Here is a 20,070-nt window from a genome sequence, read left to right as displayed (position 1 = left end):
CCCCACCCTCGTGCCCATATTTTTACAAATAGGTTTTAACCATTTACACCGGGGGGCTGAGTATGCGGGGCAGGCAAAGAAGAAGTGACCAAGTGACTCTTTTTGGTCCCTACACCAAGGGCAGGACTCATTTGCCTGTCCTCGCCATTTGGAAGTGAATGATCTTATCGGAAGCGACCCGACTCTGAACTGGTGGTATAGCTTCCTGTCTCCACTCTTAACAATAACATCCCAGTATTCTTCTAGGGCAGGATCGAGTTTATGCTCCAAGAACCTGCCGGACAAGGATGTAGTATCTATCTGGTCAATATATTGGTGTCTTACTATAGACCAATACAGTGCTTTAAAAACCTTTTTTGAAGGAAAAGCATTTTTATTCGGGTCTGTCCACAGGTTGCTCAGGCCCATATCTTCTAAGAGCAATCTAACTTGTCTAAACCATGGGATATTACCCGAGCCCAAAGCAGATCTAACGTCCAAAAAGTCATTGGCAAAAAGTGCCAATTCAGGGTTTGTCCAACTTCTTCTCCACAGGGCCACTGTTTTAAAACGCGTCACATCATCAATAGAGTGACAGCCTAGATCAATTAATAAGGGCTTCAAGGGACTAGATTGGGGAAGGCCTACAAGTTTTCTTAAGAATTTGTTTTGGACTCTGACTAGCGGTGATAAGTCCGCGTAAGCCCATAAGTCCGCGCCGTACAAAATCGCTGCACTAATTTGAGCATTGTAGATTTTTATAGCAGGGCCTATCCTTTTTGTCAATGAAGATCTCTGCTCCTTGATCAGGTACCCTGTTAACTGAGCAAACTTGAGGGCGCGTATATCAAGCTGCGGTTTCCAGCTGAGCCGGTTTTCCAACACAACCCCTAGGTATGTCATGACTTTTACCTGCTCTAGATCACAGCCATTCATAATAACAAGGCCCTGCTGCAGCCCATTTTTAGTTAGAACCATGAATTTAGTTTTTGTAACGTTGACCTGCAGGTCGTTGGATTGGCAGAATTCCTCAAACTTGTCTAGGGCGGACTGGAGACCCATCTGAGTTTTTGATAAAATTAAGGTGTCATCCGCAAAAATAAGTAGCAGGAATTTGGTGCCACCTAAGGTGGGGGCATGGGTTGGAAATGCTGCAAAGTGCTGCACGACCCTGTTGATAAATAACAAGAACAGGGTTGGTGCAAGTACACACCCTTGGCGTACACCGCGGGACACCGGGAATCTCTCTGTAACCTGCCCTTGTTTGCCCCATCTGACCTGTGCAAAATTTGCTTCATAAAGTCTGATTACCATATCAAGGAGTTCTCGTGGCATTCCCATGTTTCCTAGAGCAGCCCATAGCTTAGCTCTCGGAACTAAGTCGAAGGCAGACTTTAGGTCTACAAACGCTGCATAAATAGTGCCTCCACCCAAAATAACAACCTTCCGATAAATTATTATAAACTTAAACACCTGTTCAATCATGCTGACACGGGTCTAAAGCCTGCTTGTAATGGGGATAAAACATTCTCTAGATCCATCCAGGACTGGATCTTAGCAAGCACCATCCTGGCAAGGATTTTCTGAATAGCATCTATTAAACTTATGGGGCGATAGTTCCCCGGAACTGAACGAACCCCCTCTTTAAATATGGGCAAGATTTCAGCACCCTGCCAAGAATCCGGGATCGAGGCCCCCTTCACAATAGCATTGGCTAGAAAGGTGATATAGGGCACCCAATTAGTTAAGTCAGATTTAAAAAGATCTGCCGGAATGCAGTCCATCCCTGGTGCTTTTCCACCTTGAACCATCCTAAGTGCATTCTCTACATCTTTTCTATCAAACACCAGGGGGTGGATGGGAGTCGATAGCTTTGAAAAAAATTAATCACAGGCAAAAACTATTTCTGCTACCGGACCCCTAAACTGGACTTCAAAATATTCGACCCAATCTCCGGCAGACACTTAGGGGCCGATTAGGATGGCGGACAGACCTGCGTCCGTCCGCCACCCCAGAGGTGGAGGGACCGTCCGCAGGGGCAGCGGCGGTCCCTCCGTGCAAATTAGGATGTGACCGCCACCCTGGCGGTCACATCCTGTATGTTTAACATTGCGGCGGGTGCTGCTTGAAGCAGCACACGCCGCAATGTTAAAACTGCATGTTTTACATTTACATGCACAAAGCGGCATAGGTAACCCCCATGTGCACCCACCATCCCCCGACACTCTGGGGGCCCGCAACAGGACCCCAAACACCAATGTCCACGGCGGAAAAGCAGCCACGGAAAAGCATATGTCCGTGTACATCCTAATTTGGCTGACGGTGTCTTGAAGACACCGTCACCAAATAGCCCTCCCCACCCTGCGGATCAGCGACGGACAGACCAGCCGTCCGCCGCTGGTCTCACCGCAATCCCACCTCCATCCTAATCTGGCAGTGGGTGTTGTCTGTGGCCGCGGCGGTTAATCCGCATCCTCCAGGCCGGCGGTGGCTTCCGCCGGCCCGGGGGATGCGGATTAACCGCCATCCTAATCGGCCCCATAGTTTGCTGGGACTTGCGTTTCCGCAGACTTTCCCCATTTGACTATCTGCCAGAACATTGTCTGGTTTTTCAACCTGCTAGCCTCGAGTAGTTCCTGCCAGTGCTGGTTATCCCAATCCTTTTTGGCCTGTCTTTGGGTTTTCCTATAAGCAAGCCTTGCTCTCCTAATGTCCTCTGTGATTCGTGATTTTATGGCTATCACCAGACAGCCATAGGCCACGCGGCACGATTTGTTGTACCATGAGTTACCTGGTTTTTTAGATGGCAGCTTACTGGGTTTGCCACGTTTAAAGAAATGGGATTTAATTTCCCTGAAAAGCTGCTCATGAAGTGCAGTAGATTTTGCAATGATTTCATCTTGGCTTTTCAGTGCCTGTAGGGCACTCAGGGTGCTAGAAACCTCAAGAGAAATCTTACCTTAGGTAGAGGGGTCGTCAAATACCCTATCCCACCGAACCCTGCGCATATCGTTTGTAATCAAGGCCTCCGCTGTGGCAATCTCGGTAGCTTTAACACTCTCCGGGCCGCCATCAATTCTTAGGCCAAGTATAAGCGGGTTGTGGTCGCTCTCAGGACGAGCAGATATTATCATTTCCTCAAGAAAGGACCAGTACTCGACCTTTAATAAGATATAATATATTCTACTTTTATTGGTGCCATTATCGAACGTTGCCATACAAGTTTTATCAGAGATAGAATGTCCATTTACAGCTCTCAGACCCCACTCGAGGCAGAGACCCAACCATTGTAGGGCGGCCTCTGTCCACTTCTTTATTGGGTTTAGGTCAAGGTGGGGGATATTCCATTGTGCGTCCTCCTCTGCTAAGATATCTTCCCCCTCAAGGTTTAAGGGTTCAAATGTGGAGTTGAAGTCCCCTGCCACAATCACAAGGCCTTCCAGCCCAACAGATTTAAAGAAGAGATCCAGCTCTTTTGTGATTCCCGAGCTCCGCCCTCCCGGCTGGCCTCTAGCATAGATGTTAACAATGGTAATCTCCATTTGGTTGGGCCGAATCAGCTTTACCACAAGGATGTCATGGTGTCCTCCGTTATTTCAAAGGGATTATAACTAAGAGACTGCCTCGCCCAGATTGTTAAACCACCTGAGGATCTACCTTTTTTGCCTCTAATGGCAGGTTTATAGAAATGTAGATACCCCTGGCGGTGAATAGGGTCCAGAGCCCAGCTTTCTTGAAAGATCAGGATATTGTGATCGTCCACGAAATCCAACCACTCTGCTACAGAGGTTTTACTCTTCAACCCTGCAATGTTCCAGGTGACAATTTTAAGCAGGTGGGGGGGTTCCGATTTATACAGCTTTTTTTGTACACTCTCCATCGGATTTTGCCCTATTACCCTGCTTCCCACAGTGGGGGCCCCACTGTCAGGGGGAGCTGCAATCAACCTCTCCAAGCCTTGGCCATCCCTCCAACCTCCCCTACTCATCTCCAGAGCAATTTCCCCAAAAAGCGCTGGGACTACCCCGGGGGAAAGACAGAAGCCTATACCACTACTAGCGCGTTCGCCAACCAAAGTCGTACCTCCATCCAATTGAGCCACCTCCCTGCTATGTCGTCCATCATCATGATCCCTGCCCAATAGCTGGACCACACTATTGCCAGTGGAGATTTTTTCGTGTCAATCCACCCCCTCTAGACCAATAAATGGCTCAAAACGATTTGCCAGAGAGAGAAAAGGCTCAACTCTGTCACGATTGATACCATGGGGTCTCTTTGTCTGATGGTTATAAGTGTGGTTGGTTGGGCCTCGAGAAGGACAAGCATAGAAATATTTGAGGTCCAGGGTTTGGATATCTCCCATTCTACCTGTCCCAGCCTCATAGCATATGTACTCAACCACCCATGGATCTCTAACATTTACAATTACGCAGTCACCCTCAATGTCCTTTACCCTGCAGCCAAGCCAACTCACCCTTCTGACGTTTAAAATCTCAGCGTTAGAGACGGCTGGGAGTGTTCTGTTCCTATTAAGCCAGTAAGTGGCCTTATTTTTCAGCTCCCTGTGTGATTCCTGTTTATCTACACTAATCCCGGGAACTCCTGCCAATATAACGGTATACAGTATGGACTCTGGGGGGAGGTTTATACAGGGCAGCCGCTGTTTTATACCCTCGTTTCCCAAGGATGTTATCCCGTTTGACATCCTCTCTGCTACCTGCACATATGTAGCAGGCTGGTTTCCTGCTACCTTTCCTGCCCCTGAATCCCCCTCCTTAATTGTACACAGTGATTCACTCTTTACCGGACACATCTCAGCACAAGGCAGGGATTTCCGGTTATCGGCCCAATCAGTTTGAACTGGCTGGGAAACCATATCACTAACTCCAGGCCCTGGGACTTGACCTCCAGGGGTTTTGGGATTAAAACCCTCCATACCCTTCACTGCTTTATTTAGTGTACTGGAATTCGCTAGAACTAACTTTTCAAGATGCTCCAATTTTTTGTTTATCAGTTTAGTTCTTTCCAGAAGTGGTAACATTAGCGATTTCACTAATTTTTCCATTTTTCCTAGAAACCCCTCGTTTACTGTACATTGAGTAGATGAGTGGTTTGATTGGAGGGTAGTTGTAGTCGGGCTGGGGACTGTACTGGATGTGGTGGCGCAAGGTTTAAACTGTTTTTAAAAAAAATATTTTTGAAAAGCCACCTTTTTGGGGGCCACCCCCTCTTTTCCTTTTGCCTGATAGATGAGTGACCTTAGAATCTTTGCTTACTAGTGTAACAGGGGTTTGCTTATTGTTTGGGAGGCTAGGTGGAGATGGCGATTTGGAGTCCCTTCTCCGGGATCCTCTAGATACAGTACTGTCAGAGGTTAAGTTTAGAGAAGTACATGCCACAGGACTGTCAAGCCCTACCAGCAGTAAGCTGGGACTAGGACTCGAGGCACCTGGGAGATCTTTAGGTCTTGCTTGTTCCGGAGTGACCGCAGACCCAATGGTTCCCAATGACGAACGCTTCCCCGTTAACAGGTATAGGAACAGGCGTTTCTCTGTTAGGGCTATTTCCTTTTCCAATACCGCGGCAGGCCTCGTAATAAATTGATCAATCGTCCCAGTTACCGCCCCCCCCAGTGGTGGAGAGTGTAACATTTCTTCTCTTCCCAGAGCGTAACGCCATTTGGGATTAATTCTTGAGAAACACAGGGAGGAATACAAGCAATATACACAAGGTATTAACAAGAGAATGGAGAAATGTACAAAAACACTCACAGAACGACCCATAACTTAAGGGGAGGTAGCCCTGCCCGGCCTCAATCATCCTCGGACGGCCTCAGACGGTCCCGCCCTTGTCCCAGGCTTCTCCCGCGCACGTCCCGCGATGCGTGCCTGTGGGCGTTCCTAAATACAAGCGGGAGTGGGCGGGAAGAGTTCAGCTGTGCCCAATGATCTCTCTCGCTGCGGCTGCTGGTCCTCGCAGTCCCGCACCCAGAGCAGGAGTACGTCTATGTCTCCAATTGACCCCGACGAACTTCAAAGCAGGTAGGAGAAATGACTTGATAGTTCCAACAGGTCGTCCACACACTACTGCTGCGAGCGGCTCCCACGAATCGGGGGCCGCGAGCAGTTTTCAAGAGAAGCAGGCGGAAGCGGGCGGGAAGAGTCCAGCTGTGCCCAATGATCTCTCTCGCTGCTGCTGCTGGTCCTCGCAGTCCCGCACCCAGAGCAGGAGTACGCCTATGCCTCCAATTGACCCCGGTGAACTTCAAAGCAGGCAGGAGAAATGACGTGATAGTTCCAACAGGTCGTCCACACACTACTGCTGCGAGCGGCTCCTGCGAAGCGGGGGCCGTGAGCAGTTTTCATAGGAAGCAGGCGGAAGCGGGCGGAAGAGTCCAGCTGTGCCCAATGATCTCTCTCGCTGCTGGTCCTCGCAGTCCCGCACCCAGAGCAGGAGTACGCCTATGCCTCCAATTGACCCCGGTGAACTTCAAAGCAGGTAGGAGAAATGACGTGATAGTTCCAACAGGTCGTCCACACACTACTGCTGCGAGCGGCTTCTGCGAAGCGGGGGCCGTGAGCAGTTTTCATAGGAAGCAGGCAGAAGCGGGCGGGAAGAGTCCAGCTGTGCCCAATGATCTCTCTCGCTGCGGCTGCTGGTCCTCGCAGTCCCGCACCCAGAGCAGGAGTACGCCTATGCCTCCAATTGACCCCGGCGAACTTCAAAGCAGGTAGGAGAAATAACGTGATAGTTCCAACAGGTTGTCCACACACTACTGCTGCGAGCGGCCCTTTCAAAGGCAGCCTCCAAATTACGCTTCCTGGTGCAGTCGCCAGGCCACACAGCCTCCTAGCTTCTTGAAGAGCACCAGAGCGCTAGCAAAGTCAAGTGCCAGTCCACAGAAGTCCTAGCTGAGCCATCCAGTGTCCCCCAGCAGGTCTTCCCCCCAACTGTTCCTCAGGAGACAAAAAGGGCCATCAGCACTGGTCCTGGAGAGAACCATTCTAGTCCTTGGGGTTTAGCTCAAGTCAAAGTCCTTGAAAGGCACTAGGTGGCTTCTCCTTCCAGCTGGGGTTTCTTTCACCGTAATCTCTCCCAGGCCCAGCATCTTTTCAAATATCTCTTACATGTATAGGGCTATCTAAGTGGAGGCAGAAAGTTTTAGGGGCCAAGCACCCCTAGCCAATTCTCAAATCCTGCCTCATCCCTCCAATCCTGTCCAAACCCTCCAGCCCAGCATTCTGGGGCAATCCAAAATGGAGACTTCAAGTTGTCACTGGAAAGAGTTCCCTGAAAGCTATGCACTGACACACCTGCCTGCTCACTTCCTACCAAAACTTCAAAGATGAGCCCCTCCTGTGATGACATCAGAGTTCAGGCTTCCTCTTTTGTCCTACTGGGCATGGGCTGTCCTGGACCAGGTGTAGTGAGACAAGATAATGAAAAATGCAGATTTCCTACCCTCCCCTTCTTTTCCCAGGGACTGGGAGAATCACTGTTAATGACTGTGAGGCCTTTAATACATCTGCTGGGGAGCAGAGTAATTAACTTATCTCAGTAGGAGGGGGAAGGCCTGGAATCTGATTAAGGGCTCAGCCACGGAAATATAATAAATCCTAACGTCCCATAAGATGTAGGTTATTGGGGACTGCAGATTCAAAATTGGTGAGCAGGTTTTACTCCACATTGATACATCGCTGGATCATGTTGATGTAATTGGAGCAAAACTGGACTTTAGGAAAGATTTCACCTATAAAACACCACTTACCTCAGTAAACTCTACAGACCTACACTATGGATGCCAACTCACATTAAAAGTCCTACCCCAGGTTAATTCCAATCCTTGCAGAGTATCTCTGTGATGGGATACCTGTGTGCACATTTTGGGATGAGCTCAACAATAGTCTCACACATGCAGCCCATTCACATGCACACGTATGTGTGTTTATTTATTCGCACATAAACAGCCTAGATCCTATTACCCTAGTTGTGTAGCAGCGGTCCTAATGTAAAAGGCGGACACTGGGGATTAGCACACTCAGTGAGACTCATGTAGTGAGGCTCACTCACAACAAAGGGCCAAAACTGGGTAGACAAATGTGAAAAATTATAGGGGACTAAATGGGTGGAGCCCAACGTGCTACAATTTGATCTTAATTAAATATAAAAAAAGTCTTGAATCTTTGAAGAGAGTCTACAGCTGGCACATGTCAATATTCATGGAATAAGGTATATAATCTATAATTTGACCTTTTCTTTGTGTAAGTTACAACCTGAGTAGTGACAATGTCGTTTTGGGCTTAGTCACTGGGGACATATACCATTGCTAATGTCATTTATATTTCACTCTTGAATAGTATGCACCCCACCTTGTAAACAGCAAGGTGTCCTCAGAGGTGACCTACTTAATCTTTAAAATCAGGTTTTTCTAATTGATAAAAAGGGCTACCTTTGACAGGTCTGTGCAACTGGGTTGAAAGTGCTGCTGTCTTGCTGCATAGGGTAAATCAGAAGCCATGTTTTCCTTATCACTGTAGAGGATGGTACAGGAGGTGCTGCACTTTGCAGGCGGCATGCAACTTTTCACACCAGATGTGTATTTCTAAATCATATACTATAGCCTTATAGGAAAGAAAATATATCCAATCAGGTTTAGATCAATTTTGACATGTTTATAGGGGGAGCACCGGCACTATACTCTTGTTTAGCCTGGGTTACTGTATACAGAGTTTTAAGAACAGCATAGAAGGGTCCAGAAATAGGTGAGAAATCTTAGATGACCAAGCAAAAAAGGTGAATTCCCTCCAATCAGTTCCCTACTGTATCATAACTCTCAACTTGTTCTCTTACCCAAGGGAATCATTGTCCTTCGACTCATAATCACCCTCAAAACAGGCACAGTGCCTATCACAGACATTGATGGGGTGAACCACAGCTACCATCTTCCCCACCCTCCATTTAAAAAGAATATCAATCGATAACAATATGTGTGCCTTCTTAACAACTGAATCTCAATCTCCCTCTTATCTAAAAATGTTGAGAAGTATATTAAACACGCACTAATTATGAGTGGGCCATTAATTTGGGGAGGGGAATCAAGCTAGTGTCTGGCACAAAATAACAGGAATTACAAGTAGTTAACCCTAGAATGGTGACTAGGATGCAGACTTGGGGATACTAGGGGCCTCATTTATGAAAAGTGACGCATCGCTGTGTGAAAACAGCGATGCGTCACTTTTCACTGCGCACTCCCTGCGACACCAATGATGCGTCATATTTAATGTATGACGCATCATGTCGCAAGGAGTTACAGATACGTCAGTATTTCTGACGTATCTGTAGGCGCAAAAGTGACGCATTGCTGGAGTGTGTCACAAAAGTGACGCAACCCCAGCAATGCGCCCTTTCACATGGGGCAAGCCCCATGTGAAAGGGCCTGCGTCAGTCTTACGCCTGCTGTGAGGCAGGTGCAAGATTTTGACGCAACGGCGTCCTAAAAGTGACGCAGTGGAATCTCATAGATTCCACTGCGTCACTTCTACGACCCTTCTTTGCGTCAATACGCCCCCTTGCATACATTATACCTGGCGCAGGTATAATGTGGCGCAGGGGTTTACAAAGTGACGCATCTACCTAGATGCGTCACTTTGTAAATATGGTGCAACAAGGCACATTATTTACGCTGCTGGTGCGTCACAAAAAGTGACGCACCGGCGGCGTAAAAGTGACGCACGGCCTCATAAATGAGGCCCTAGGTTTTTTTCTGCATGTCATTCCTGATTCCCACAGCTATTGTGGGACTGGTACCTCACTCGTTTTCCAATTTCAGCAGGTGGCAAATGGTGCCTGCTGGATGTTACTCGAGGAGAAGGGGTTGATAAGTGATGGGACGGCATAGCAGGGTACAGCCAGAGGGATAATATGGAGGGAGGTGGAGCTGTGTCTCTGCCCAGTTATCCCCGGTTTCTCTGGGAGCAGAAACATAAAGATCTTGGGCCATATTAACAACCTTTTTTTGCGCTTGCAATCAAGAGATCGGCCCGTTTGGGGTCCTGGAATGTACAAACGCTGTTTTGAAAGTCACTGACTACAAGTAGGTTGTAAACCACTCTCAAATGGGAAGGGTACCCCAGTGGACCCCTTCCCCTTTGTGAGTGTGTGCGAAAATATTTTTAAATTAATTTCAAAGTGTTTTTATTGAGTTTTAAAACATAAGAAACAGGCAAGGTATTGCAATAGACATTCAGCAGGCAAAAATGGCGAGCGAGACAGACATGCATGTCTTCTCTAGTAAACAGTAGAAAAGCAGGGTGATCATGCCCAAGAGCAGGCAGTGTTTTCTTAAAAAATGAAACTGAAAAGTTTCATTTTTCTTTTTTAAATGCATTCTGTTTTTCTTTAAGGAAAATGGGCTGCATTTAAAAAAAAGAAACTGCTTTATTGAAAAAGCAGTCACAGACATGGTGGTCTGCTGACCCCATCAGGCCACCATCCCAGGGAGTGCTGGGACCCAATGGGGTCGCAAATTGATCTTGCTTCATGAATATTAATGAGGCATACGATTTGCGGCCCCATTGGGAATCGCAGACAGTGTCTGAGACACTGTTATATATGCACTTTTGCGAGTGAAAAATTGTGAGGTGCAAGTCGACGCAATTTGCGACTCGCAAAAGTGAATGGTCGTACATCTGGCTCCTTGTGATGCTATTCTAGGGTTTTTGCAATGAGGCCCATAGTGACAACCGCCGTTTGCAGAAACAAAAATTTATTTTTTATATATTTGACGCTCCATGCATTGAAGTACTGTTGTAAACATACGTGCTGTTATGTCCCCGGCTAGGGACCACATTTAATGAGCTGTGGAGCAGCCCCAGGAGGCAGCACAGCGTGGACCAAGGCACACAAACACCTAACCTCGACCTTAACTAAAACATTGTCTACTGTCAGGAGTCTTGTCCCAGACACCACTCATCTCCAAAATAGGCATACATCAATTCCATCAAATCATCTTCCTTAAACATGTTTATGGCCTATACCTATACACATCAGGCCCACTTGAGATTTGCACGGGTGTTAGGGTCTCATCTTTGTAAGAATTTGTGCAATTTTTCAGGCATAAAAATGTGAATTGAGTGTAGCACTGCATAATCGTGAATAAAGGGGGGTAATGTTTGTGAAGCCACAATACAGTTCAATGCAGTACAGTACAGATCCTCAGGATATCCCGAGGGGTCATATCTGTAAATTACATGTGAATTAGAACAATTCAGAATGAGGCAAACCAGCATATCACATTCAATCAAAAAAACTTACCAGAGTTATTGTGCTCACCAGAATTACAACAAAGACCACGTTGTTATATATTCCATTTTGAACAACTTTGAAAGCCAGTTTTCTCGATAATTGAAAGGTCCGTCCAAGGCGGGAATTCCAAAATGCATCTCCACAACAACGACAGCAGCAATGGGACCAGGAGTCAGGGACGCATGGCTTCATTTCTTCCTGGTTAGCTATTACCACTACTGCCTTGGGTTTGCGAAGGCCATTCTTGAGTGGCTGTAGTTTCTTGATAGCTGTTGATTTTGGATCATTCGGAGTTTTTGAAGGCAATCCTTTTATACATTCCAACTGTTGGAAAAATAACATGTTTCAGTTTAAAACGGGTATTGATACAAATGTTTTTTTCCAAAGAGAATCAGTGCCTTCTTTTCGGGTATTTCATTTCAATTGAAAATCTTCTGAGATGCAGTGGTGGAGAACCACTAGCAGGATTTCCTCCACCATACCATCCATATAACAAAGAACATTTTTCCTGAGCTGTGTCCACTACATTTAGCACTTCCTGCATAAAATAAATGAGTTTCAGCTGCCACTAAATTTCAAACCAAACCGTAGGTTTTCAGATGAGCTTTCATCTGAGTATCTATCACTCACTGGACCAAAGACATTCACAATTATTTTCTCCACCCCCCCAACTGCAGTAACCAGCTAAAAACTGACCACCAGCCATTCCGTTGCACAGTAAATGTCATGGGCCTTATTTAGGGGTCAGTGAGTTGTAACTAGGAACCCATTACTTTTGCTTCAAACTTTGGTGCCTCTCTCTATTTATTTATCTGAGATATTGTACTTATTTTTTTATTTTACTCCATCATTTAAGGTCTCGCCTAGGGACGTGCTTGCATAAAAAGATCCGCCAACTTCTCACCCATCTTTTTAATTGGCTCCTGTCCCTGTCCTTTGAAAATGGTGGCTTTTCATTGGTCAATAGGCCTAGTAGTCCGCCGTTATTACCGCCTTTTCTCTCCTTATAGCCTACCATGAGCACACCCCCTGTTACATGTCTTGTTACTCCCTAGGTTTTAATTACAGCCTTGAGGCACTACGTTCTTAAAAGGCTTCAGGCAAGACACACATTTGGTCATAAGCTAAGCTGGCAGGGGTTACTTCGCTCACTAGAACATCTCACATTTATATGAGACTGTCTATAAATTTCCATTTATCAGCTCCACACAGAGTACAATCTAGAACGAAATTAATGTAATAATTCTTTTGTCATGTTTTAAAGCTACTAATTGTATATATGGACATAGCTATTTGAATGTACTCGTAGTACTGTCCTGCATGCAATGCATTATGGGTAGGGTGGATTTACCATATTTTCTGCAGGGTGCAGTACCATATGTGACCAAAAGAAGTCAACACTGCTGGTGCCTTGCTCACTAGTGATGTCTAGGAGCAGTTTGCGGGAATGCACCGGGACATAGAGGGCTGGTGCCTTGCTCACTAGGGGCCTCTAGGAGCGGCTTGCGGTACTGCGCCTAGACATGCAGTGCTGGTGCCTTGCTCACTAAGGACCTCTACTAGCAGTTTGAGGTCCTGCACCAAGACATGCAGTGCTGGTGCCTTGCTCACTAGGGACATCTAGGAGCAGTTTGCGGCACTGCACAGAGACATACAATGCTAGTGCCTTGCTCACTTTGAACCTCTAGGAAAGGCTTGCGGTACTGCACTGAGACATAAAATAGTGGTTCTTGGTTCACTACAGAAGCATTTACAATGCACTAGGTCTCACATTGCAGAAAGTATGAGCTATTGGCGTTGCATTATTATTTGCAATGTCGATACCGCAAACTATCAGAAATTAAAGACCTATTGCATTGCACATGCTTTTTATATCTGCTTCCTGTGATGTTACTACCCAAACATTGTGATGTCACTTATTGTGCTGTCTTCCAACTTAAAGTCATTTTTATAGAACGTTTTTTGAGGTGTTACATACATACATGTGATACTGCTAATACTAAAGCATATGTTTTACTACGAATAAATCCGCCTAACGAAAATTCTCCCTCGGCTTAAACAAAAGTAAGTCTAATACAGCCTTGTTTGGCGTTAGATAATGATGGAGCATTCACCAAACATTGTCAGATGCCCTGTCCTCCCAAATATTGATATCTCAATCACATTTATAGAAGGATGACAAACAGCTTACCTGAATTTGTAGTCCGAGCCAGCTCCAGTACTAGAAACTGTCTTTATCGCTCATAACCAGTCTGTTAGAATGGTGTTGGATGGGGCACCTTAAAGTGGTCCTTTTAACATAATTCTTAACAGTATATTTCATGCTCAGAAAAAACATGTGCACCATGGTGACCCAGGGCGTGAAATATGCTTTATTGATCCACTCCCTGGAAGCAAACCTCCAGCGTGCTAGGGACATGGCATTTTTGTTTTTTAAAGCCAACTTCTCTTTCCGGAGCCTTGACTGTGAAAATATTTTGGCCTGGTGTAGTGGGCTGAGTCTACAAAAAAGGGTGGCAACCGGCTCCTCCCATGTCAATGGAACAACTTTTAAACCAAATTCATAACAGCCTCTATGCAGAAGCAATTGTTATACATGCCTTTAAAAAATAGTTAGGGCTACATTTATGAAACTTTTGTGTAGGTGCAAAGTGACGCAAACCATGACAAAGGCTTAAAGCATACTTTAAAGCCATTTGTTTTTGGATTGATTGCTTAGAATGAAACGCCTAGTGGCCAGTCCGACCCTGATACTACTGTGTACTAATTTGCATCAAAGGGGCATCGCATGGGTTTTACATGGGCATTCCTATGTAACTATGTGTGTTTTTCAATGCAGAACCCTATCTATGAAAATGATGGTAGACTGGCATTGTGGCAAAAGTGTATGCTTCTTCGAAACAGGCATAACGCTGGAGAAGGTTTGCTTTTTTCTGAACTTTTCAAACTTCACATGTGCGCTGTTAAGCACAGCACACATCCAAACTTGGAAATCTTGGAAGTATGTCTACGCATAAAGCAACTGAGTGACAAAAGTAAAGGTACATATTTTGTGTAGGTTTACATTTTTTTGCAATTCACGAAGGAATTTTACGACTAGCATCTTTATGATTGCGAGTTCTCCGCATTCATGGCAGAGACTTGACCGAAATCATATAGTCACTAGTAGAGGCAGGAGTGGTAGAAGAGGTAGTGAGAAATGTTTGTAATAGTCCTATTTTACCGATCATAAAGAGACAGGGAGAGGGAGATGGAAAAGCATACCGCTTCATCATCGACCTGCGGGAGATAAACAAAATAGTAGTACCACAGTACCCAGTCGTTTCTGACATCACCACCATCCTGACCCTAATTCCGTCAACTGCTACCACTTTCACCGTTATTGATCTCAAGAATGCCTTCTTCTCCATACCCATTCACCAAGACAGTCGCTATCTTTTCGGATTCACTCTAAGATCCCGCTCATATAGATTTTGTCGAGCACCCCAGGGATACACCGAGAGCCCGAGCATCTATAGCCAGGCACTCAAAAGACAGTTAGATGCCATAAACTTACCTGACGGGGTGGTGTTGATACAGTATGTAGACGATATCCTTCTAGCAGCAGACACCACTCCACTAGCCATCACAGCCACCATCCAACTCCTACACTTCCTTGCAGAAAAGGGCCACAAAGTTTCTCGAAAGAAATTGCAGTTCTGCAAACCACAGGTAACATATTTGGGTCACCTCTTATCGAAAGAAGGGAGAAAACTCACACCCGACAGGATCCAGGCAATTCTAGAGACTCCCGTTCCCAAGAATCAGAAGCAAGTCTGCTCTCTGATAGGCCTCACCTCATTCTGCCGACAGTGGTTACCAAACTTTAGCCTCATTGTCAAACCCCTTCTCTCCCTCCTAGCCAAAGACACCCCCTCACCTTTCCCCTGGACACCGGAATGCCAGTCCGCATTCAAAGAATTGCGAGATGCCCTTTGTTCGGCACCTGTTCTAGGAACCCCAGATTACTCCAAACCATTCTTCCTCTACCCACATGAAAGGGAGGGATGTGCATTGTCCGTCTTAGCGCAAACAATTGGTCACAAACATCGCCCTTGTGCATATTTCTCTGCCACCCTCGACCCAGTAGCTAGAGCGTTGCCAGCCGGTTTGCGCGCTGTGGCAGCTGCAGCAGTATCCATACGCCAGAGCGAAGGAATAGTGCTCTCCAATCCAATCACTGTGTTAGTATCCCATGCAGTCGACACGCTACTAAACCAGACCAAAACCCAACAATTGACTAGCGCACGTCTAACAGGTTACGAGTTGACCCTGCTAGCACCACACATCACCCTGAAGCGATGCACCACTTTCAATCCAGCCACATTGTTACCTCTACCCGAAACTGACCCTGGTGTGACTCCCCTGCACGACTGTGTAACCCTCACTGACGAACAGACAAAGAGTAGAGTAGAGCTCCGAGATGCTGCCTTTCCAGAGCCAGATGGGGAACTATGGGTAGACGTCTCGTGCATCAAACTTCCCGATGGCACCACCTCAGCTGCATATGCCGTCACCACAGCCCGAACTATCCTAGAGACAGCCCGCATTGCCCAACAATACGCCCAAGCAGCAGAGCTCATTGCCCTCACACGAGCATGTATTTTAGCATCTGGTAAGACAGTAAACATATACACCGACAGCCAGAATGCCTTCGGGGTGGTTCACCATTTTGGGCTCCTGTGGAGAGAAAGAGGGTTCCTGACTTCACTGGGCACACCCATCCAACATGGAGATCTAGTCTCCGCATTGACGGAAGCAGTCCTCCTCCCCAAGCAGCTAGCAGTGAATAAATGCCAGGCACATAAGAAAGTGACCGACCTCATTGGACAGGGAAATGCATTAGCCGACATTACTGCCCGAACCACAGCCCAAGACAGAACCACGAGACTAATGCCTATCTGATCCCCATATTGACCATGGCACATTTACCAGCACACATAGGATCTGCCCCCATGACCGAACTGATCACCAGTGTATGGCATAACAGCAAGATAGCAGAATCAGCAAAACGCCTAGTACAGCAATGCATAGTATGGCTGCAACACAACCCAGGGAAAGGAACCGTAGTACCACGGGGAGGGTTTGGAATCCCTGATCACCCCTTCGAAGTCCTCCAGATGGATTACATCCAGCTAGAGAGGTGCTATGGTCTAAAATACGTACTAGTGATCGTGTGCGCCTTTAGCAAATGGGTGGAGGCCTACCCCACCCGTGACAACACCGCCTTAGCTACTGCGAAGGTATTACTGAAAGAGTTCTTCCCCCGATATGGCCTTTGTAGAATTTTATGGAGCGACAATGGCCCCCACTTCGTAGCAGAAGTTATACAGAACATAATGAAAGGGTTGGGGGTAAAGCAAAAGTTCCATGCCGTTTTCCACCCCCAATCAGAGGGCATGGTAGAGAGACACAATGCCACTCTAAAACTGAAGCTTTATGATGACAAGGATCTACACCCACATCACCTTCCCCACAACCCCACAGGATTTGAATAAGACAAAACTGGACTTCTACCAGGTAGCACAATTCCCTCATGTGATCGGCTGCATAGACTGTACGCATGTCCCTATCTGTCCCCCAGCAGCTAATGAATACATCTTCGGGAACAGGAAATCCTGTCACTCGATCAATGTACAAGTTGTGTGCAATGCTAAGAATATCATAACGGACATCGTGGCACAATTCACTGGAAGCACCCATGACTCCTATATATTCCTACACTGTGGCATCCACACCCGTCTGCTCAGGTGTGAATTTGGCAAAGGACATCTACTTGGTACACACATATACCTATTTACAACATTAATCAAACAAATGTAAATGCATAACTGTGGCTAACCCTTTGTTTTCCACCCTGTAGGTGACAGCGAATGCGCCGTGCAGAACTACATTTTGACACCATACCTCAACCCAACCGCACCACATGAGCAGAGGTACAATGCTGCATACATCAGCACACGGAATGTGATTGAACGCACGTTTGGAATACCGAAAAGTCGCTTTCGCATTCTGCACAAAACTGGTGGAGAGTTGCAGTACCGTTCAGAGACCTGCTGCCGAAACGTGACTACATGTGTCATGTTGCACAATATTGCCTCCAGAAGAGGCATACACATCGAGATGTCCGACAGTGGGTCTGATGGGGACAACCAACCACCCGCACAACACCGACAAGTGCATGTGGCGAACTCAGCAGAAGGGCAAAGGAGACGTTCACACATCACCCAACATTATTTCTGAGGTAGGCAATAATGAGATATAACACCTAAATGGCGAACACACACGTATTTATTAACATGAGCCCATGTATCAATGTGTAGCCACACAGAGATGTGTGAAAATTCTAACTGTGATTGCATTGAGGTATAAAGTCAAATGAACAATTCCACGCACTGGATAGCAATCACTAGGATGTCATTGACCATGGTTACGTCACCATGGCCAAACAAAGGAGGACCTGCCTGGCTAGCGTCTCCTGCTACGCGCCCCCAGATGCCTTTCGCCTGCTTCGGTTATATCACCCTGATGTGTAACGGAAGATGTTGTGCTGCGTGAACTGCGCCTCCTAGCAGAGGTCACTGGCACCGACAGGCTGCTAAGACTGGATGCCTCCTCACTCCCCTCCTCCCCTGTCAAGTTGATGCCACCAACAGTCCCGGACTGGACATGTTCCACAGCAGTGGACACTTGTCCTAGGGCCCTGGCAACATCCCCACAGCAATGGCCCAGATCGATTTGCGGGCCGCGGAGCAACATGCCAGCAGCAGAGTGGTGTTGCAGAGCTTGTTGTTGGCCCTTGTATAGGCTGACATGCGCATCATGCTCTGGCGATGCCTTCTCCTCTTTGTGCTTTGTTCCACAAGCATCGCCCGGGTGAGCTCCTGTAGGCTTGAGTTTGTCTGCCTATTCCCCTCAACAACCGCTGTGGTCAGCTCATGCACACTGTCTGTCATTATGCTGATGTTCTTTGCAAGTTTGGGAATCTGTAGCTGTATTAAGCCCAAGTGTCTTCCCTGCATTTGCTGAACGCGTAACATCTGGGACACTATGCCACCAAACACATTCGGAGCCTGGTCTTCATGTGCAGCAATACGGGCCCTTGACCTGCGCCGCCATTTACGTTGGACCTGTGTCTGTGGTGTAGGTGGTTTTGCCACACAAGGCTGGCTGGTCCCTGTAGTGGGTGCAGAAGACAGCTCGCATTCTATTGGCTGCAGTGAAGGGGTCTGGGCTCTGCGTTTTGTGGATGCCTGAGAGAGGGGGTGACATTTCACAAATATTACAACGATGTGAGTGCCACTGGATTGATAGAATCAATTCAATTAATGAAGGGTTAAACTCTGCAGATGAATGGAGGGGTTTTGTCTCTACTCTGACGACCTGATTAGACCTGGTAGAACTAATTATCTCTAATTAAGAGCTGCATAATTGAGATAAAATGTGGGGTGTACTCTGATAATGAGAATAAGGGATCTCTATTGGCTCTTGTAAAGATCTCTAATAATGTAAAGATGAGATAAAAGGTTCATTTTTTTGAATTGTGCATTGTAACAATGATGATATGAAGTACGGGGTACTTGTGAATGTTTTTTGTAAATGCATTTCTTTTTCTCAACTGTCATGTGTATTTGAGTTTGAATTGTTTGTAAAATATCGAGCATCATTGACTAAGTACAAAATCGCTATATGTTATATCATGCTTGTAAATAATGAACAATTTCATTAAGATTACATGAGCAAAATCGAAGCAGGAAGTCTTATCATGTTTACAAACAATGGATTTGTGCATTCCCCCACCCCTTGCTCACTGCGCGCGCACCGCGCGCATCACGTTATAAGCGTGATGACGTTAGCACCGGGAACTCATTCTGTTATTACACAGACGACCGGGAAAACGCGATCAAGCGGTTCTATCCTTGCGAGCAGGTAGGAGCTTACTCTAAGATCCTTATAGACATCACGAATAACATCGGAACTTTATGCTAACACTAGGGCGCACTTTTACTAACAAGCGCATTTTTTATTAACAGGCACACCCCTGTTCATTCCTCGCTTTAACGGCACTGACCGCCAGTCCTCTATATAGGACTACCACGTAATTCCACGACAGTGGTAAGTCATAGACCGTGACAATTGCTCATATATAAATAAATGCCTACACTGAAGTCAGTGCTGCATCACTAATGTTTGTTTTGCTTTGCTCCCTGACAGTGCCCGGCTGGGTTCACTGTAAGTTGATTCAAGTAATTAGTCACGCATGGGTTGTGTTATTAAAAGACACCACGAGGTACATTTCCTAAAATCCTATCCATATACAATCATCAATTAATGTGACTATATACATATTTATACACTTTTCACTTTTTTCTTTAGATGTCCCTCAATGTTTAGTCCTGACGAGACCCTCATCCAATAGGTCGAAACGCCGTTGACGCCATAGGGAATGAACCCCTCAAACACAGTGTTCTTTGATTGTAGATAGTCACTGACTATAAATTGATTTATTATTGCGTTTGGTCATTTCCCTTTTGTAAATATCCATAGCTGAAAATTGTACAGACCACTTACTGTCTATGTTTTGTGTTTTTTCGCTCACAATATCACTGGGGACACATCGCACCTTTTTGTATATATGTCGCTGATATGATTACAGTATTATCTGTCTTATCTGAAATACAAAAGCATTTTCTATAATTTGCTATGAGTGTGCTTTTTTCTTTGCCAAACCCCTCCTCTTTGTTAACT

General features: G+C 46.2%; 1 protein-coding gene across 1 annotated transcript in view; it reads right to left on the bottom strand.

The window, feature by feature from the left end:
• The window catches only part of LOC144820123 (uncharacterized), a 198,164-nt gene that overhangs the window by 70,897 nt on the left and 107,197 nt on the right, over positions 1-20,070 (bottom strand). The window contains exon 4 of the mRNA XM_078677759.1: positions 11,293-11,607. Within this exon, the coding sequence (XP_078533885.1) occupies positions 11,293-11,607 (315 nt within the window). The remainder of the gene's footprint in view (positions 1-11,292; positions 11,608-20,070) is intronic.

This window comes from Lissotriton helveticus, chromosome 2_1 (assembly GCF_964261635.1).
Source record: "Lissotriton helveticus chromosome 2_1, aLisHel1.1, whole genome shotgun sequence".
NCBI lineage: Eukaryota > Metazoa > Chordata > Amphibia > Caudata > Salamandridae > Lissotriton > Lissotriton helveticus.
The sequence above is the reverse complement of the archived record's forward strand: the minus strand, read 5'-3'. Positions and strand labels throughout refer to the sequence as shown.